The 21,137-nt window shown below is 37.0% G+C and overlaps 1 protein-coding gene across 1 annotated transcript in view; it reads right to left on the reverse strand.

The window, feature by feature from the left end:
* Lama2 (laminin subunit alpha 2) overlaps positions 1-21,137 on the reverse strand; it is a 602,337-nt gene that overhangs the window by 262,855 nt on the left and 318,345 nt on the right. The window contains exons 13-14 of the mRNA XM_055599236.1: positions 1,886-1,987; positions 324-535 (exon numbers count right to left, since the gene is read on the reverse strand). Coding sequence (XP_055455211.1) covers positions 324-535; positions 1,886-1,987 — 314 coding nt within the window. The remainder of the gene's footprint in view (positions 1-323; positions 536-1,885; positions 1,988-21,137) is intronic.

A 21,137-nucleotide genomic window follows, 5' to 3' on the forward strand; every position in this document is an offset into this window, starting at 1 on the left:
AAAAAAAAAAAACTGTCTTTTTGTTTCTCAATAGGGAGGCATTACCACATGCTCTGCCAAAACTGTAGGGGATTCATCAGTATTAAAAGTCCAATACATTGTTCTCAACATTTAAATTTTAAATTATCTTTTAAAAGGCTGCATATAATTGCCTTTGGAAACCAGAACTTATGCTTATTTTTTATTTGAAGCTACAAACCTAGACCTTTTAAAAAGGGCTTTTCTTGCATACCTTTGGTTTTTTTTTTTTTTTTTTTTTTTTTTTTTTGCCCCAGATTACTCATACTCATTTGAAGGCTAGGAGATGGAGTTCTAGATGTTACCTGAAGATGGCATCCATCCCTAAGTTGTATGTGATTTGCATGAGGACTCTCTCCAAATTTGCAAGCACAGTCATAAAATCTTTTCTACTGACTGGTAAATTTGTTCCATGTATGGTAAAGGACTCTTCTTTGAGTGATATCTCCTCAGTGTGTTCTTCAGATGGTTCCAAATACACATCCTTATAGGCTGTACTGATCCTCAAGTTATTTCCCTAAAGGGAAAAAAAGAAAGTGAACATAGATAAAATTTTAAGCAAGGTACAAAAATCAGAAAGGTCATCAGAGTTGGTATTCTCTACTTCAGGTTATCCTCATGGAGTTTTAACTTAAGTTCAGTTTTCCCCATCATGCAGCATATTTCTGCTACACATGAAGCAACAGCAAGGCAGCATGAAGAGCAGCCTTTACCTCCTTCATTACAAAGTCTGCCTTTGTGATTTTGCGTGAACTTGCTTTCTCTGTTAACTAAAACAATAGATGCCTCGAATGAATATGCTGTTACAAACAGTTTGACTTTTTGCAAGAATGATAGTATCATATATTTACGGCAGAAATAAATAAGAATGGGAGGACATCAGGGAGGGAAGCTTTCATTCAGATATAGGTTAAAAGATTTCTGACTTCTATGTAAGGAAAAATATGCACACTTATCTTCAAAATAGGACAGCACCATCATAAGAATCATTTGCATTTACTTAGGGCACTCAAATCATTCGTCTTCATTTAACAGTTTAACAATACATCATCTCTCAATCTTCATGTTTAAAGAGGACTCCTCTTATCTTCAAGGAATTACAAGATATGCATGTGGTTTTATGTATATATGAAGTCTAAACCACTTCACTCAATTCAGAAAGAAATTCTCTCTGAGAGAGTCATGTTGTCATCCTGTCACTGACCCATGAGCAGAGAAGACTCAGGGCAAGAACAGAGCCCGCAGCTCAGTCAGCACCTTTTATTTGGAGCCACTAAAACATGTAATGCATATGAATGCGCATGGTATGTATTTGACTGGAGAATGCGCCATGGCAGTGCAGGGGAGGAAGAGCTCCAAGCACATTTCTGTGTCCAGCATCTGGAATCACACAAGACCTTCTAGTTCCTACATGCAGCTTCTCTTGTATTTTTTTTTTCTAGAGTAAGATTCTGAAGTCAGGGGATACCAACAGCTCAACAAGCAAATTACCTTCTCCTCTCCTTTTGAATACATAAAAAAGCAAACAATAAAATCTACAATATCACATATTACATAAATTAGTACTTACCTAAACATGGCTCATATAACCTGCTAAGTGCAAAATATGACCATGTGTGAAATTTAAATTCCAAAATGTTTCCAAATGCTATCCATTGCTATCAGAATTAATTTGTTTTTTTATTTTTTTTCTTTATTTTCTAGACATGTTTCCCATTGAAACACGGGCATGGTATCAGATTGCTAAGGTGTATTTTCTTTCATAGTATGCAAATCTATGTCAGCTAACAGATTAAAAACTGCATGATTGACCCCAGGTAACATGGAGATAGCATATGATTATAAAGTGACATGTTAATTTTCCTACCTCTAAGATAATCATCAGCTGAAGGGTGTTTTTTAGATCGTCCTCCTCTTCTTCGAGGTCATATGAGATGGTAAATGACAATTGTCCTCCTACAGCTGAGAGCTAGAAGAGAAGAGATGCATAATAACTTCAGCACAGGAGATGGTTTATTGAATAACCTTTTATGGACTATTTTAAAATCCTTTTATTGTTATAGAAGGCAATACTTGGAAGAAGAAGCAGTCACTAGAGTACAAAGTGGAGGCGATAGACATTTCTGTAGGAATAACCTTTATATGAACCTTTGCACATCAACAGCAAGCTTGACATAAATAAAAATTCATGTATTATTCTTGCAGTAATGCAGGCTTGGTAAATTAGGCAAGGCTCCGTGGAACCAATCACAGGATTCCCTGCCATCTTCTTAGTGTGTAGTTTTAGTTTTAGAATCCCCAAACAGAGAAGGATCAGTGTTAAACTGGACAGTTTCTGTCTACCCTACAGTTACTTACGTTCAGTGACTGAGAATACATTCAACAGAGATGTTCTTCCATTTGAAAGGCACTTTACACAGACGATGAGCTAAGCTGAGAAACATTGTTGGTCAAGGAAAAATAACATTTAGCTGCAATATTTACATGTAAATTCAATCAGAACTGCCTGAACGGGTCTACTTTTGCCTGTGTAATCAAATAAGCTGGTTTGAATAGATGTTATTAAGCCTTTTTCTTTAAGAAAACTCCATTTCTCTTAACACATGCTTGATGCCTACATCTTCTGACATTGACATTAACCTCTGTGAGTGACAGATTCAATGCAAATGTGGCAGGCCTTTAAAAATTCTATCCTGGCACTCTAAACAATGACATTCCTAGAAAGCTGATGATTTGTATTCTGTGGTTTGCTTTGTGTTGACATGCAGAGCCCCTACTTCGCTGACCTGGGCTCTCCTTGTCCTTCCTTGGCAGACTGTAGCCAGAAGGCACTTCCTTGGGAGGCATGGGATGGAGGAGGAGGAGCCCTGATCCCTTGGAGTTGTCCCATTGGGGCCACACAGAACTTGCTACGGCCCATTAAACAGGATTTTACATTGCAGCTCAGCTTTGGTTTAGAGGAGCTCATTACACGGTACTCTGGAGGGACTGAAATTCAGAAAACGTTTATTCCCCTGCTCTACTGAGAACTGCACTACTCTAATGTCTTTTCATACATAAAATAATAAATATCTGCCTGGACTTGGCATTGTTATAAGTAATGGGGAATAAATTAATTTTATTTCTATTAGGATAAGCACCCAACATAGCTAGCTTGTTCAAATCAACTAGATATCAGTAAAAGGCTAAAAAGGCTGCAGCTGATTTTTATTAATATCTCAAAGAAAACTGAATTATTTAGTGTTTTCTAAATTAATAAAGACATTCAGCAGGAGGTAGACAGAAAAGATTCCAATTTGGAACATAGTCTGAGGTGATGGGGACTTTGGCATGTGGATTTGTGGTTGACATAACTGAACTCAGAGTTGTAGACTAAATGATCCTGTAATAATGTCTTAAATAGTCAATATACCCAACTTTAATTCCTTACTTGAATCTTCCTAAGAGTGAAATTTGATCATTTTTCAACCTACATTATTGGGTCCCGGCAAATGGTGCATTTTAACTTAGTAATTTTGTATGCAACGCAATATATTTTTACATCATTAAATACTTTTCACATTAGAATGTTCTTGCTAAAGAGTTCCTTATAAAATCCCTATAGTTTTTGTTTGTTTGTTTTTGTTTTTAGTAGCTCAAATAATTTTCTGCTTGCTTGGTTAATATCTCAACAGCCTTTGCTATGGAAAAACATTTTTAATCATTCTGAAGTGCAGTAAAGAATCATTATAAAAAATCATGAGTAATAGAGTTGAAGGATTCTAGAATAGGTCCACCTGTGTCCCAAACCCAGCCATTAGCATCCACTGACTAAGTCAACAAAACAAGAGAGGAATAGAAAATGTGTATTTGATGTAATTAATTTTCTATAATTTGGAGCTTTCTAAAACTCATTTATAGATTCTATCTTTGGGACTTTCAAATTGGTTCATTTGGGGAACAATGTTGATTTTCATCATTTTACTAAGCCTTGTCATAAGTCAATAGGAGACCTAATTTCCTCCCACGACTTAGGAACATTCTCCTTCTCTCTTTCCATGGGCTAGAGAGAGAAACATAGCTTTTCACGGGTAGAAGTAGGGCACCTTTGGCTGACTTCAACATGCTTATTATATGTGTTGGGGGGATTAGACCATCTAAGACATCTAAGTCAATTTATTGATAATACACCATTCTGTGAAACTGTGACTTAGCTTTTAACTTTTTTCTCTGTATTTCCTGAGCAAATTCTGCACGGAGATTCAGCCACCAAGTGGAGAACGAATTTCCCACTGGAAAGAGAAACACACTTCTATTCCAGGATGTCGTATGGGGCTAAATCCCACATTCTCCAGTCTTCAGCCTCACACCATTAAGAACAGAACGCTACAGATAGCTTTTGTCCTCATGAGCATCTGCTTTAATTCTACCTTCATTGGAAAAATCAGCTTGTTTGGAAGTAGAATTGTTTCCATGCAATATGGCATGCCTGTCTAGCATAGCAACATGGCATGCATGACACACTTTGTATTAAAGATTGAATCAAGCGGGAAAGTTTTTCTTTCATGAAAAGGCTGAAGCTAGTTCATAAAACTGGCCTTACCAAAGTATTGGGTATGTGGTTGTGTCTGTGTTTATTCTACTAACTCTCAAGAAGAACAGATTGAGGGACTGTGGGATAGGATACACTACTGAAGACATAGCACCTGAAGAGGAAATTCTTCTCTGGAAATAAGCTAGGGCTACTTGCTTCTCAGATGTCATATCATCATCACTGTTTTCCCAGGAAATGGAGCGTAAAACCCAATATTTGCTTCTGCCTTACCAGAGCCAATATTTCAAGAGGACTATAGTAAAATGAAATGAGTAAAAGGCTTTGTAATACTGAGCCAGGTAAATTAAACATAGCTGTCAGTTTCCATTTAGTACCACAGACAAGACAAGTGATTCATCTTTCTAGATTTTGAACACTTAAGAGACTAAAATTCTGAAAATGTATCTCTTTCTCCTATATAAGTGTTTATACTGCATGTGTTCAATGCTCAGTCTATTACAATTCCAAGGTTGTAGCCTTCTATACATTTATCACACTGAAATAGAAGCACTGTTTTTTCAGAAAGTATTAAGTATCACCATAAAACAAGGCAGAGGGTATTAACTTATAGAAGATGCAGAATCAACAAAAGAGAATAAAGAACATGTCACATTTTAACATAGAGAAAAACTGACTCAGTCCTGAGGTTGCCAAAAAGAGATGATGTATTCTAGAAACATTGGTCTAGAAGGCAAGAGACCTCACCCTCAACTTATAAAGTTTCTATAGGAAGAAAGCTGGATGCTACCACAGGCTCCATGCCTTTTCTACATCAGTGGGCATTTATAGTCATTACTGTAGCTCACAGAGTTTGAATCTAGGTAAGGGTTACTTTTCTTCTCTGGTAGCCTACATAGACTCTTTCTAAACTATAAAAGCTAGCCAGGAGGCATAATCCAGGTCAGTACCAGCTAGATTTCTCTGTTTTATGATTCAAGTATAAGGTGTCTTTAGTAAAAGAGTCTTAGCATCAGGTTCAGGAGGATAACTAAGAGAAAGTGCAATAGCTTGTAGTAATTAGGGGTGTCTGGAACCAACCCCACTGGCCATCAATACAAAAGAGGTGTCAGTACTGAGGTTTTATTTTCTAATCTGTAGAGTATGGTAGGGCACTGTTACCCAATTATAGGGTAACTCCTTTTAAATTCTCTTATGTATATGTATGTATATATTTTAGGACCTGACTATAGTTTTAAAAGCTAGAAATAGATCTCCACATGACCCAGCTATATTGCTCTTGGGCATCTACCCAGAGCACTATGCTTCCTACTGCAGAGATACTGGATCATCCATGCTCATTGCTGCTCTATTCACAATGTCCACAAAATAGAAAACAATCTAGATAGCCATCACTATGTAAATATATATATATATATATATATATATATACACAATGAAATATTATTCATCTCTGATGAGAAACGAAATCATAAAACTCATAGGTGAATGGATGAAATAAAAAATGACCATTCTGAGTGACCTAACCCAGACTCAGAAAAACAAATATCATCTGTTTTTTTCCCCATATGTGGATGTTAGCCTTGAATCTTCAGATATGTGTTATTCATTTGGAATACCCACAGAGATAATGAAAATAGTAAGAGGCCAGGGGTGAGGGGAGTGGGCTTTCAAGGGAAAAGAAATAGAATGGAGTGATATAAAGGGGGATTAATATGACTGGAATGAGGTGAGGCACAAGAACAGGTAGACAAGGAACAAAATGGGGAAGGATCATTGAAGCTATCAAAAAGTTTCTTAAAACATACGCATACATAAAAAGAAATGCTGAGAATTCTTAAGTATTTTTTCAGCCATTGCCATCTTGTTTTTGAGAACTTTGCATTTAGTTCCATGGCTAAATTTTTAATTGAGATGCTTCCCCAAACTCATAATGCTTAGTATTTTGCATTCTCTGTGTAGTCTAAATACTGAACATTTACCAGATATATAGCTGGTAAAGACTACTTTGGGCATAACAAACCACTTTATGTTTGTATTCAAGGTCTGTTTCATGAGATGGATCCAATAATTTGTAGGATTTTATGGGCTAAGAACAAGAGCAAAGGCAGGTCGTAGGCCATATGGCAGAACTTATTAGTATTGTTCCACTAAATGGGTAGAGTATTAAACCAACATCCAATGGCTTATTCCTATACAAGTAGGTTAGTGCCGCTCAGTCTTAGGCAGAGATGCTTTCATTCATTTACTCACTCACTCACTCATTCATTCATTCATTTATTAGTAGATGGAGAACGCAACTAGTCAACATACCGAGAGAAAAAAAAACCTGCAAAATGTTGATCCATAAGTGAGATATTTATATTATGCCCCCCCCCTCAAAGATCAGTGATCATTGTGGAAGAGGAGGCAGAAACCTAAAGATCCGAAGTGGTAGATGACCTAAAGGAAACTGTGCTCTCTGAGAGAACAGGGCAGTTGCACACACGAACTCACAGCAGTTGTGACAGCATGCACGACACCTGCCAGCGCAAGCCAGGTAAAAATCTCAGCATGAAGGGGGTGAGGTGAGGGGAGGACCCAGGTCTTATGCCTAACTGAGGACCTTCTGGCAATTAACAATGGGGACAGTTAGTTTTCTTTAAGGGTGCCATTGATGGTGGTATTTTCACCACCTTCTAGGACAGCCCAATACCCAGGAGTATTTAGGCACCACAAACTGGACTCAGTGCTCTCTCTCTCTCTCTCTCTCTCTCACACACACACACACACACACACACACACACACACACACGCTCTCTCTCTCTTTCTCTCTGTGTCTATCTCCGTCTCTCTCTTTCTGTCTATCTGTATCTCTCTCAGAGAACACAAGATTGTGGTTAGTGAAGTTGGGGTACCTTTTGAAGTATGAGGGTATGGATACAATTAAAATATACTGAGTAAATATTTTAAGAGTTATGAAGTATTATATTAAAGAAGAACAAAGTTGGAGAAGGTAATTTTTCCCAGCTGCAGTTGTGGCTTTCTTCTCCATTTCCTATCTGCTTTCTTTCCTACTTCTTTTCTTTATCCCTTGGATCCATTACTTTCTTGTTTTCCTTTACTTTTTCGTAACTCATGCAAAGTTCTAACACTGTTTTCTTCCACAATAGCTCATTTCATCAATCAGAATTGGAAGAACCGAAAACTAGGAGAACTTTATTGAAGACATCACTACTATAATCAGTCCAATGTGATGCTTTTATATTCTTCAATATCTGGAAGCATCTAAAATTTGAAAATACAAAGCAGTGGTGAAAATGTTGCATGTGACTAGAGCAAGTGCAGAGTACTAGGGCTGATGACCAGATATCGTTCTCAACGTAAATAATAGTGGGAATTGCCAGACCCCTGAAGCATACAGGCAGACCACACTAAATTTATTTTGCTTGAAATTCACTAATTATATTTTATTCCATGTTTCTTATGGATAATTATGTCCCATGCACTTACTGGTGAATTTATGATCCTATGGACACATTCCTCATCCATTTTTTTTCTGTTGCATGTCACAAACCAAGACCAAATTACATGGTTTATACACTCAACTATATTCAACTATAATGTGATTATAAATTTTGCCAGGTCACAATACTTTTGGCTGTAATTCAAAACCATACTCTTGGTGGTTCTCCTATAAGAGGAAATCCTGTGGGTACATCTTAGTGTGTAAAGAAACACAGGGCAGTGTTTCTTTACCTCATTTATATATTTAATTGAGGGCTTTAGAAAGTATCAGTGACCTGCAAAGGTATTACCTGGACATGGCATAAAAGATGATCAAGACTTGAAGAAAAAAAAAAAGATAGAAAGATAGAAAGAAAGAAAGAAAGAAAGAAAGAAAGAAAGAAAGAAAGAAAGAAAGAAAGAAAGGAAGAAAGGAAGGAAGGAAGGAAGGAAGGGAGGGAGGGAGGGAGGGAGGGAGGGAGGAAGAGAGAAAGAGAGAAAACATCCCATACTGTAAATTAACACTTCCTGTTCCCTTACAGTGTCCTAACTCAGAGAACTGTTGCTGTTTTGTGACACACACTGATAAGATCTTGGGCTGAAAGAGTAGAATCTCAACAGATATAAGCGTAGCAGCCAAGTTCACAAAACTGTTCTGTGGTCAAAAAACAGGCTTGAGCACTTCTCCCTGGTGGAGCAATGTAGCTAGCTCACAGAGGAAAAGGATCCAGGCAGTCATGACGGGACCTGATAGGCTAGGGTCAAACAGTAGGGAAGGACTTCCCTTGTCAGTGGACTAGGGAAGAGAAAACATGGAGGAAGAGAGAGGGAGGGTGGGACGGAGAGGAGATGAGGGAGGCGGTTACAACTGAGCTACAAACTGAATAAATTGTAAATAATAATAACAATAATAATAATTAAAAAACTGTTCTGTGCTCTCAGGTTTGGACTCAGAAACAAGGTCTTTGCAACAGCAGTTCACTTTCCATCTACTTATGGGTGGATAGAATATTCCGCTTGCACTCCTGCTACGAGCTCACTTAATTTATGTGCAAAAACTCCTATACAAAATGCATGTAAAACATAATATAATCAAATAAACCATAAAATATATTTTATATATACCTAGGCGGTTTTGTTTTTTGAGTAGGGCTTAAATTTTTTTCAAGATCTCTGCAAAGAAAATTGTATATGTGTATTTATGAGAGAAAACATTCATGCTGGTTAAAACAACAGAGTGCATTTTAACCCAAGTTATATTAAGTTAAGAATAAACAGTCTTATTGTTGTAACATAAATGACAAATGAGTAAGAACTAGACGTACAATCCTTAAAAATGTTACCGGAACACTGGTGGGGGGAGGCAAGCAGGGAGGGAGGGAAGGAGAGAGAGGGATGTTATTTTCCTTTCAGAGGAGAATTTTAATCTCACTGTTTAGGGATTTTTTTTTGACTTAAGGATATTTATTATCTTTGATAGTGTGTGGCTATTCACTTTACATTACTCAGACTTAGTGTGTTTTGAAAGAGGGGTTAATGTTTTCTGCAAAAGCCGGTAGTGTTTTGATTCGATTCTAAATGGTATGGATCCACTACTATTTCATTTCCTCTCCCCTCCTAAGTCATAAACTCTGCAGGTGATTCTTTCTTAGGGCACTAGGAGCTGGCTGTGAATTTTAGAAGATAAGAATCCAAGAGGTTCAGGTGGTACTCAGTCACACTCCATAGAAGACTCAACAGGCCAATAAAAGACATTCAAGTGCCTTCTTCTAGAATAAATGGGCAGCCTTGTGACTGTGGTCTGATATGTCTATTAATATAAGAGTCTTAGATAAATCTCATACAGATGTGCTCATTCCTGGAGCTTTAACTTCCTAGTTTGGGATTCAGACTCTGCCTTTCTGTGATGTGTGCTTGTTGGGAAATTCACATATGCTTTCAGAGGTTCAGTTATTTTTCACTAATATGACCTGAACTGCTCCTCCCTTAAGAGTTTATTTTAATAATAAAATGAGAAAACGCACATGGAGTCCTTCACTTGGCACCACGTACATAGTAAATGAATGGCCTGGCCACATCATTGCAATGTCATGTTCCAAACTAAAATTCTAAAAGGGTTCTCATTTAAGCCCTAATGGCAACGATATTTATCTCATGATTCTAAGCTTTTTTTTTTTTTTTTTTTTTTTTTAAATCTTAGGGTTTCTGGGAGATCATCGTGATGGAGGGCTCAGCTCTCACACGTGTCTTAATGTTTCCCTGTGGTACTTGGCAAAAGCATTTCACAGACAATAGACCCAGCATAAATATCTGCTGAATTTTAATAGCATTCATAACCATCTATCATTTCAATGTATAATATAGAGAGAGAGCACAAAGAACAAGATAAAGTTGGGCTCCCCTGAGCAGCAGTTTTTAAAACATGTCTCTGTGGGTTTCTCTTTTCTTATCTTTATTAGTCCTAAAACAAAACCAAAGAAATACATATACCACGGCATTCCAGTGGTTTAGGCTGGCTTATTGCGTACTCTACTGCTGACTGGCAAACCATAAATGCATTAGTCTTAAAGGAAGGAACTTTTATCATTTAGAAAGTTTGATCAGAAGTTGAAGAGGGAAAAATCAATATTTAAGCCATTTAGACATTCACACCTATAAATCAACTTTATGCTAGTCTCTTTGGCCAGTTTCCACACAGTAGGATGATAATGTAAATCTCAGCACCCAGTACATATTTTATAAGTCATAAATACATTGTGATCTGTGGGCAAGCCATATAAGTTTTGAGTTAGGAAGACAGAAAGTACACAGACTTAAGAAAGCAGCGGTCACCCTCACTGTAGCTCCTCAGAGCACGTAGAGAACTCCGTGGGCAGTTCCTCACGCCACCATTTCAAAGGACAGCTGACAAATTAGAGCTCATTTGAAGAGGTGTGGCCGGGATGCTGATGGCTCTGACAGCTGTACAAGGGGGTTAGAAAAGTAACTCATGTCCTTAGCCTCAAAAGGGGAAGACTTTAAAAGGCTTGTTTCCTGGCACATTTATCATGTATGATAAGAAGGGAAATTGCTGTTTATTCTGTGAACACAGAGCCAGTATCAGAAAATGTCATGGGAGGCATACTTTTTAAAAAATCCTTCCTAAAATTAAGAGTCTCAAGTACACAATAAGGACATTTGCTCGACCATGTTTGTAGCAACTTTATTTGTAATAGTCAGAAACTGGAAACAACCCAGATGCCCCTCAACTGAAGAATGGATACAGAAATTGTGGTACATCTACACAATGGAGTATTATGCAGCAATGAAAAACAAAGAAATCATGAAATTTGCAGGTAAATAGTGGGAACTGGAAAGGATCATCCTGAGTGAGCTATCCCAGAAGCAGAAAGACACACACGGTATATACTCACTCATATAGACATATAATATAGGATAAACCTACTAAAATCTGTACACCTAAAGAAACTAATCAAGAGGGACGACTCTGGATAAAATGCTCAACCCCCATCCCGAAAGTCAAAGAGGATGGACATCAGAAGAAGAAGAAAACAGGAAACAAGTTAGGAACCTGCCACAGAGGGCCTCTGAAAGGCTCTGCCCTGCGGACTACCAAAGCAGATGCTGAGACTTATGGCCAACGGTTGGGCAGAGTGCATGGAATCTTATGAAAGAAGTGGAAAATAGTAAGATCTGAAGAGGACAGAAACTCCACAAGGAGAGCAACAGAACCAAAAAATTTGAACACAGCATTCTTTCCAGAGACTCATACTCCAACTAAGTACCATGCATGGAGATAACATAGAACCCCTGCACAGATATAGCCCATGGCAGTTCAGCGTCCAAGTGGGTTCCATAGTAATGGGAACAGGGACTGCCTCTGACATGAACTGATTGGCCTGCTCTTTGATCACCTCCCCCTGAAAGGGGAGCAGCCTTATCAGGCCACAGAAGATGACACTGCAGCCACTCCTGATGAGATCTGATAGACTAGGATCAGAAGGAAGGAGAGGAGGACCTCCCCTATGGGTGGACTTGTGGAGGGGCATGCATGGAAAGGGGGAGGGGAGGTGGGACTAGGAAGGGAAGAGGGAAGGGGTTTATGGGGAGATACAAAGTGAATAAAGTGTAATTGATAAAAAAAAGACAATAAACAATGGTTTGTTAGGAAAAAAAATTAACATCTAACACCTGGAACTGCCTGAGATGCAGTGAAGGAAGCTGCACCTCAGGTGTGGGAACAGAGCTCTATCTGTCTGCGATGTGGGACTAGATCTGACATCAGTAGGACTTGCAATTCCTCCCTGATAGCTTTACAGTTAATTGATTAGTAGTAGAATGCTTATTTGATAGAGGAAATATTTTGCGAGGCCTACTGTATAGCACCAGGATAGTACTAAGCTTCATGCAACCTGCTCTAAGACTTTAGAGCTAAAACATGTGCAGAGCAGAGGGACATATATGCACAAATACAAATAAATAAGTAAAATAAATACAAACAAATAAATTAAATATTTATAAATGTAAAGAATTACTCCCTGTCTAAATGTAGTCCATATATTTACTCTGTGACTTTGGGAAAATTAATTTTTTTAAATGAAAAAGGAAATATATATATAGTATATATATAAATATATATAGTGTATGTGTGCATGCATATATATGAAGTCATATAAAGAAATATAAATATTAAACTAACTCAAAATATAGATTTATTATTTAATTATTTTATCAGATGAAATAACTCCCCTTAAAAATGTTGAGGAAAAAAAAATCAGCATTTGTATCTAGAGCTTTTGAATGAAGTAGCATATTTGTAAATCTTCAGAATGTCGTTTTCAAATCAGAAAATGGCTTTTACAAAGAGTACTTTCAAAATACATTCATAAATTCTGAAAGAGTTTCTGTATGGCTGGATCAGACAATGGAAAAAAATGCCTCCCTGGGAATAGGAGTGCTTAGTTAGCTCTGTTATTTAAAAAATAAGTTACTTGCTTCTGAGTAGACACAAAAATCCAACATATAGAACAAGAATCCAAAGGAGAGCAGCTATGATGCCTCAGTTTGAGCATTTCTCTGAACTATGGCTCGGAACAATTTTATTTATTATTTATTAATTTGTTAGGGCATTGAACTTTAAAGTCAGCATCCTTTGTGTGCGAATTTCAACAATTTTCCTGTTTGCTCTGAGATCTGTTGAATATATCTGGGGAGTACTTACATGTATTTTTTTAAAGAACTATTTTTTAATATTTGAAAAACATACCCATGCATATAATATATATTAAGCATATCCACCTATACTCCTTTTCTTATGTACCCACTCCTCACTTCTTCCCAGTTTCATGTGCTGTTTTGTTTTGGTTTGTTTGGACTCACGATTGTGCTCAGTACTGCCGGAATGTGCATGTGTGTCGTTGCTGACCACTGGAGCATAGGTAGCCTAATAAAGGACCCCTGAAGAAATATGACCTTCATATCCACCAATCCCCAACAGCTCTTCTACAAGGGGTGGGGCTTTGTAACTCTCACCCATCCATGCTGGGATTTCTGCTGGCTTTATCTTGTACAAGTACAACTTCACTATCTGACAACTTTAATTACACTTGACTTGGCCGACATGGAATTTAAGTTTTTATGGCTAGAAACCTCATGCTCCTTAGATCACACAACCTCAGTGTAGTTCTTAGGACCTCTTTTTTAAAAATTAATTTTTTGTATTAGTTACAGTTTATTTATTTTATATGCCAGCTGTAGCCCCCTCCCTCATTCCCTCCCAATCCCACCCTCCCTTCCTCATCTCCTCCCTGCCCCTCTCTAAGTCCACTGATGGGGAAGGTGCTCCTCCCCTTTCATCTGATCCTAGCTTATCAGAACTCTTCAGGACTGGCTGCAATGTCCTCCTCTGTGGCCTAGCAAGGCTACTCCTCCCTTGGGGTAAGGGGAGGTTATAGAGCCAGATGTGGAACTCTTGTTTAACTGGAGAATTCTTGATCATGCAGAACTCACTACCTCCCATTAAATGTGCTACATGGTGCTTTAGACTTTCTGTCATGTCGTTGCCCTTATTAGAATAAAAGGTTTTTCAGGGACATCCCTTCAGTGGAAGAGGCAGGTGGATCTCAGTCTAAGGAGGCAGCTATGGCTACTTACTGAGACCCTGTCTCAAAGACAAAATCAACCATCCAAACAAACTCAAACCAGTCTTGTCAGGATCTGCATATTTAATCACATGTATATTATTAAGTGTTTCAGACTATGTCATTCCTAGCAATAAGAAGGATAAAAAAAAGATAAAAATAATACAGAAGGAAGAGAACAAGGATGAAGAAGAACAAGAAGAAAAGCAACAGCCAGTTTCTAAATAAAGCTCAGCATTTACTGTAAGATGTATGGATAAGTTTGGGATTTTTTTCTAAGTTACTTAATTCCCATAAACTATAGGTACTTTTCAAGAACAAAGGAAGTACAAGCAGCGTTCTTTACTATTTTCTAACAAAACAGAGTTCTCGACACACAAAAGCCGACAGCCCCTCAGGGTACTCAGAGTTCCTGCTAAGAGTTCAAAGTGTGCCAGGAAAGCCTGGCTATCAATCACAACATGAAATGCACTTTCTCACACTCTCATGGGGATACAAATATTTGTGCAGCTTGGGAGACTTTTTTCTTCATGCACTTTCACACCAGCACAGCAACTGCTTGCTTGGTGGGGGGCTACCTTCTTGTGTCTTGTGAACTTTCACCCACTGACTTGGACTTTGCAGTTGATTTTGTACTTGATTTTATATCCGGTTTCTTGTGGCTTTTAGATTTCTTGTTTCTTAATGAAAACCCTTTCCAGCAGACCAGATGCTTCTCTCCTTGGAAGAAGGCAAGCCATTTTGCATCATAAATACCAAATCACATCTCAAGGTCAAAGTCAAAAGCTTTTATGTCTCATTAAATGTCAGGCTTGCCATCAATTTCCCTCATTGAGCTCCATTTAGATCTTGCAATGTGAAAATGCTTGGGCCTAGTCTTATCAGTTAGAAGGCTCCCAGGGACACTAATAACTAATATAAAACATTTCCAATTTCATGTTCAGTACTTAACGTACTTGCTTCAGCAAAGTATATGACAGCAGCAAACACTTCTGTAATTCAAAGCTCCAGGGCATTTCTGGTCCATGCAACAGCAGCTTGTCCCATGGAGAAGAAGGAGAAACGGTATGCCTTTGTAGGTTATTCTATAACCTAACTACCAAAATGCAGAAATATTGACCTTTACTTTTTTCCCAAATCAAACCAATTTAGGACACTCATGTAGAAGTAGACGTTTTAAATATGACAAAGTAATATATATATATATATATATATATATATATATATATATATATATATATTCACTAACGCCAGCAAAAACAAAGAAACATTTATTTACCTAGGTCTGCTCTTAGAGTTTTCATGTGACAAATGACTGGTATTTTGATAACATAAACAACCTTTCAGCACTTCATAATCTGCAACTGAATTTTGAAATGTAATCATATACACCAACAGGCAAAACAAAATCAAATGAACTATATTCACATCCTCATTTGTCAAAGCATCATGGATTTTTTAAAATGAAGTGTTTATTTTTAACAAAAAGAAAACATGAAACAGGGAAGACACGAGGTCAGCTAAAGTCAAGTTGCAAATGTTACAAAAATCTGGGCTTTGGGCTTCAGTTTCACATGTTCATATGTGATCGCATAAAATACTTATTTGGTTTATCAAGTTTTTGTTTGCTTTATGTTGTTATGCATTATGTTTATTTTAAAATACATCACATAGTCTTTGGCGTCCATCCCAGTGAATCACTGACGTCTTTGCTCCCTGGCTCAAATTTGAAAATGGGTGTGTGATTGCTTTGACCAATGAAATGCTAAAGACATAGTGTTTTGAGACTCCCGAAAAAAGTTACAAAGGCCATTGAGCCTGTTCCTTGCCTTAAGAGTACTCTTCTGTTCAAAGCCCAACAGTGTCACAAAAGAAATTCAACCACCTGAAGCCACCATGTATTATGGAAACCCATGTCACATCTACAAGTCATGCATAGGAGACCTAATGGTCCCCTCAGCCAAGCACAGACTGTGCTCTTACAGTCCAAGAACTAGACAGAAAATATATCCAAATATTCAGCTCACTCATGGCTGTTCAAGCCTGCCAAACTGAGACAAAATATCATGGAGCAAGACAATCCATCCCTGCAATGACCTGTCAGAGCTATACTGAAAATTGTGGGACAAGTTCTAACAGTTGTTTTGTACTCCCAATATGGAGGTGTTCCAGGACTCCGGCTTTGCTAGAAGATATTAGACTTTCAGTTGTTTTCCACATTATGTTGAGAGTGTTTATTTCAAAAGCTTAGCTACTGCCATTTAAAAACTATGAGGGTCAAGTGGCCTTGCCTTTCTTAATTTTTATGCAGAACCTATACTACTTCCTCTGATGGAGGTTATTACTTTCTGTTTTTGTTTTTTCAAGACAGGTATTCTCTGTATAGCCTTAGCTATCCTGGACTCACTTTGTAGACCAGGCTGGCCCTGAACTCACAGAGATCTACCTGAGTATTCTTCCCTGAGTGCTGAGATTACAGGCATGCACCGCATGCCTGGCTAATAGTGATTATTTTTACAAGGACAGAATATAGTAGTTTTTTAAATCCTTTTTTAGAAAGTTTTTTCTTCACAATTTATTCATTATATATCCCTATTGAAGTCTCTTCCCTCAACTCCCCCACTCTTACTCTGCCTCCCTCTTCCCCTAATCCCCTTCCCCTAGTACACTGAAAGAGGGGGTTCTCCACCATTGCCATCTGCCCATAGCTTAAGTCTCATCACAATTGCTTGGATCCTCTTCCTCTGTGGCCTGGCAAGGCTGCATCTTCAGGGATGAGTGATCAGAAATCTTCATTCCTAATCTAAAGCTGTACTACAGAGCAACAGTAATAAAACCTGTATGGTAGTAGCATAGAAATTGGCGGGTGGATCAATGGAATTGAATAGAAGACCCAGAAATAAACCCACACACTTATGGACACCTGATCTTTGAAGAAGATGCCAAAAGCATATATTTGAAAAAAGATAGCATCTTCAACAAATGGTGCTAGTCTAACTGGAAGTCCACATGTAGAAAAATGTAAATAGACCCATATCTATCACCCTGCACAAAATTAAAGACCAAGTGGATCAAAGATCTCAACATAAAACCAGACACACTAAATCTGTTGGAAGAAAAAGTGGGGAAGAGGCTTGAATACATTGGCACAAGAGACTTGTGAACAGAACACCAACAGCACAGGTTCTAAGATCTAAAATTAACAAATGGGACCTCATGAAACTGAAAAGCTTCTGTAAAGCAAAGGACACAATGTTTTATTCTGTAAAGTAGAATAAAACGACTACCTACAAAGTGGGAAAAGATCTTCACCAAGCCTACATCCGATAGAGGACTAATATCCAGAATATATAAAGAACTCAGGAAATTAGACACTAACAAACCAAATAATCCAATTTAAATATGAGGTACAGAGCTAAACAGAGAATTCTCAAAAAAGGAATGGCAGAGAAACATTTAAAGAGATGCTCAACATCCTTAGTCATCAGGAAAATGCAAATCAAAATAACTCTGAGATTCTATCTTACACCTATCAGAATGACTAAGATCAAAAACTCAAGTGACAGCACATGCTGGAGAGAATGTAGATAAAGGGGAACCCTCTTCCATTGCTGGTGGGAGTGCAAACTTGTACAACTACTATGGAAATCAATCTGATGCTTTCTCAGAAAATTGGGAATAGCACTACCTCAAGATCCAGCTGTACCACTCCTGGGAATACACCCATTGAATGTATTGAATGGTGCCCCACCATTCAATAAGGTCATTTGCTCAACTATGTTCATAGCAGCTTTATTTGTAATAGCTATAATGTGGAAACAACCTAGATGTCCCTCAACAGAAGAATGGATACAGAAATTGTAGTACACATACACAATGGAGTACCACTTACTTACATGAAATTTACAGGCAAATGAATGGAACTAGAATACAGCAATTTTATGCTATTATTATTTACAGGTTATTATTATTACTTATTATTATTTTCTTTATTATTTACAAGAATCAAAAAGATAGTTTTTTTGAGAAAATCAAAAAGATAAGCACACCCTTATCCAAACTACCTAAAAGGCAGAGAGATTATTATCTAAATTAACAAAATTAGAAACAAAAAGGAAGACATAACAACAGGCACCAAGGAAATTCAGAGAATCATAAGGATATACTTTAAAAAGATACTCTGCCAAATAGAAAAAATTTAAAAAAGGGGGCAGGGGATAATATTCTTGATGAGTACCACTTACCAAAATTAAATAAAAATCAGTAAACTATTTAAATAGACCTATAACCCATGGTGAACCAGAAGCAGGCATTAAAATTCTCCCAACCAAAAAATGCTTAGGGCCAGATGGTTTTAGCACAGCATTCTACCAGACTTCCACATAAGAGTTAACACTAATACTCATCAAATTATCTCACAAAACAGAAAGAGAAGGAACAGTTATTGCCATTTTATAAGGACAGAGTTAAACTGTTACCCAAATGATATAAATACTCAACAAAAAAGGGTAATTACAAACCATTTTCCCTGATAAACATAGATGCCAAAATATTCAATAAAGTACTTTCAAAATGAATCTAAGAACACAGGTAAACTATCATCCATGATGACTAGATAGGCTTTATCCCAGAGATGCAGGAATGGTTCAGTACAATAAAATCAATAAATGTAATTAAGCATATAAACAAACTGAAAGAAAAATATATGATACTCTCATTAGATGAAGAAAAGGCCTTTGACAAATTCCAACATCCTTTCATGATAAAAGTCCTGAAAAGATCAGGGATGGATGCAAGGGACATACTTAAACATAATAAGGGGAATTTATAGGAATCTTAAAGCCAACATCAAATTAAATGGACAGAAACTCAAAGCAATTTCACTGAAATTAAGGATAAGACAAGATTGTCCACTCTCTCCATATCTATTACTTGAAATCTTAGCTAGTGCAATAAGACAACTGAAGGAGATCAAGAAGATACAATTGAAAGGAAGAGGTCAAAGTACCTTTTTATTTGCAAATGATATCATAGTATATGTAGTTGACTTTAAAAATCGTACCAGAGAACTACAACAGCTGATAAATATTTTCAGCAAAGTAGCTAGATACAAAATTAACTCCCCAAACAAATGACAAATGAACCAATAAAAAAATCAGAGAAATAATACCATTTACAATAGCCTCAAACAATATAAAATATCTTGAGATAACACTGACCACACACAAGTGAGAACCTGTATCATAAAAAATTTCAAATCTTTGAAGAAAGAAATTTAAGAAGATATCAGAAGATGGAAAGATCTCCCATTCTCATGGATTAACAGATTCAACTCAATCCTCATGAAAATTTCAACATAATTCTTTACAGACCTTAGGATGATTCTCAAATTCATATGTAAACAAACAAACAAACACCAAGAAAACCAGAATAGTTAAAACAGTCCCAAAGAAGAAAAGAACTGGTGTTATCCTTACACTTGATTTCAAGTTGTACTACAACGGAGCTATAGTAATAAAAACCACATGGTATTGGCATAAAAGCAGGCATTTGATCAATAGAATTAAGTATAAGCCCTATACATAAATCTGCAAACAAGTGGATGGCTAATTTTTGATAAAGAAGTGAGAAATACACATTAGAAAAAAAGGCAATATCTTCAACAAATGTTGCTGGTCAAACTGGATATCTGCATATAGAAGAAGGAAAATAGATCGATATTTACTACACTGTACAAAACTCAAGTCCAAGTCAAAGACATCAACATAAATACAGGCACCATAATTCAAAGAACTCATAATCTAGATATCAAGAAAACAAATAATCCAACGGGTACAGATATAAACCGAGAATTCTCAATAGAGGAAACTCAAGTGCAGGTTCCTAAACATTTCAAGAAATGTCCAACATCTTTAGCAAGCAGAGAAATGCAAATCAAAACTACTTTAAGATTCCATCTTACACCTGTTAGGAGGAGTAAGAGTAACAGCACAAGGCACACATTGTGTTTGTGAGGCTGTGGAAGAAACGAAGCACTCCTCCAGTGTTGGTGGGAATGCAAACTTGTACAGCCACTGTATAAATCAATATAGTGCTTCCTCAGAAAGTGGTCATTGATTTACCTCAAGAGCCAGGTATAGAACTCTTGGACATTTGCACAACCATGTTCATTGAGGCTTTGTTTGTAATAGCCAGAAACTGCAAACAACCTAGATGTCCCTCAGCTGAAGAACTGATAAAGATAATATGGTACATTTACGCAATAGAGTATTACTCCGTTGTTAAAAAAAAATGACATCATGAAATTTCAGGCAGATGGATGGTACTAGAAAAAAAAAATGTATCCTGACTGAGGTAACCCAGACCCAGGAAGATGTTTGCTTATAAGTAGATGTCAGTTGCTAAGTAAATGATAACCGTGTTACAATCTAAAGACACAGAGGAGTTAGGACTCCTCTCCTGTTAGGTTGCCGTGTCACATTTCAATATAATAGTTTTTGTCTCATCTTATTATGTATTATTTTGTCATGTTTGGTTGTTATCTCTTAGAAGCTTGTTCTTTTCTAATGAGAGACAGAAAAGTAGTGGATCCAGAGGGAAAGCAGAGGAGAGGGGACTGGGAGGAGCAGAATGAGGGGAAACTATATATCGTTTGAGAAAAGAGTGTATGTTCAATACAAGAAAAAAATGAAAAAAAATAACATAATCAGTCAAAATCTTTTAAAGATGATGAAATTTAGCAATACAGCTTAAAATTATCAATAAGAGCTCAAAATAAAAATGAAAAATCAAAGTTAGTTATATAATAAATCTTGGCAAATTAATGGCAGAATAAACATTTCAGCACTATGTTATATTTAACTATGGAGAACTGCAGAAATGCCAATGTGTATCCCACTCATTAAATAGAACATACACTGTATTATTAATATCTCTAAAAGCTTATTTTATATATGTGGCAT

Source organism: Psammomys obesus, unplaced genomic scaffold, assembly GCF_907164565.1.
Source record: "Psammomys obesus unplaced genomic scaffold, mPsaObe1.curated_primary_1811, whole genome shotgun sequence".
Lineage (NCBI taxonomy): Eukaryota > Metazoa > Chordata > Mammalia > Rodentia > Muridae > Psammomys > Psammomys obesus.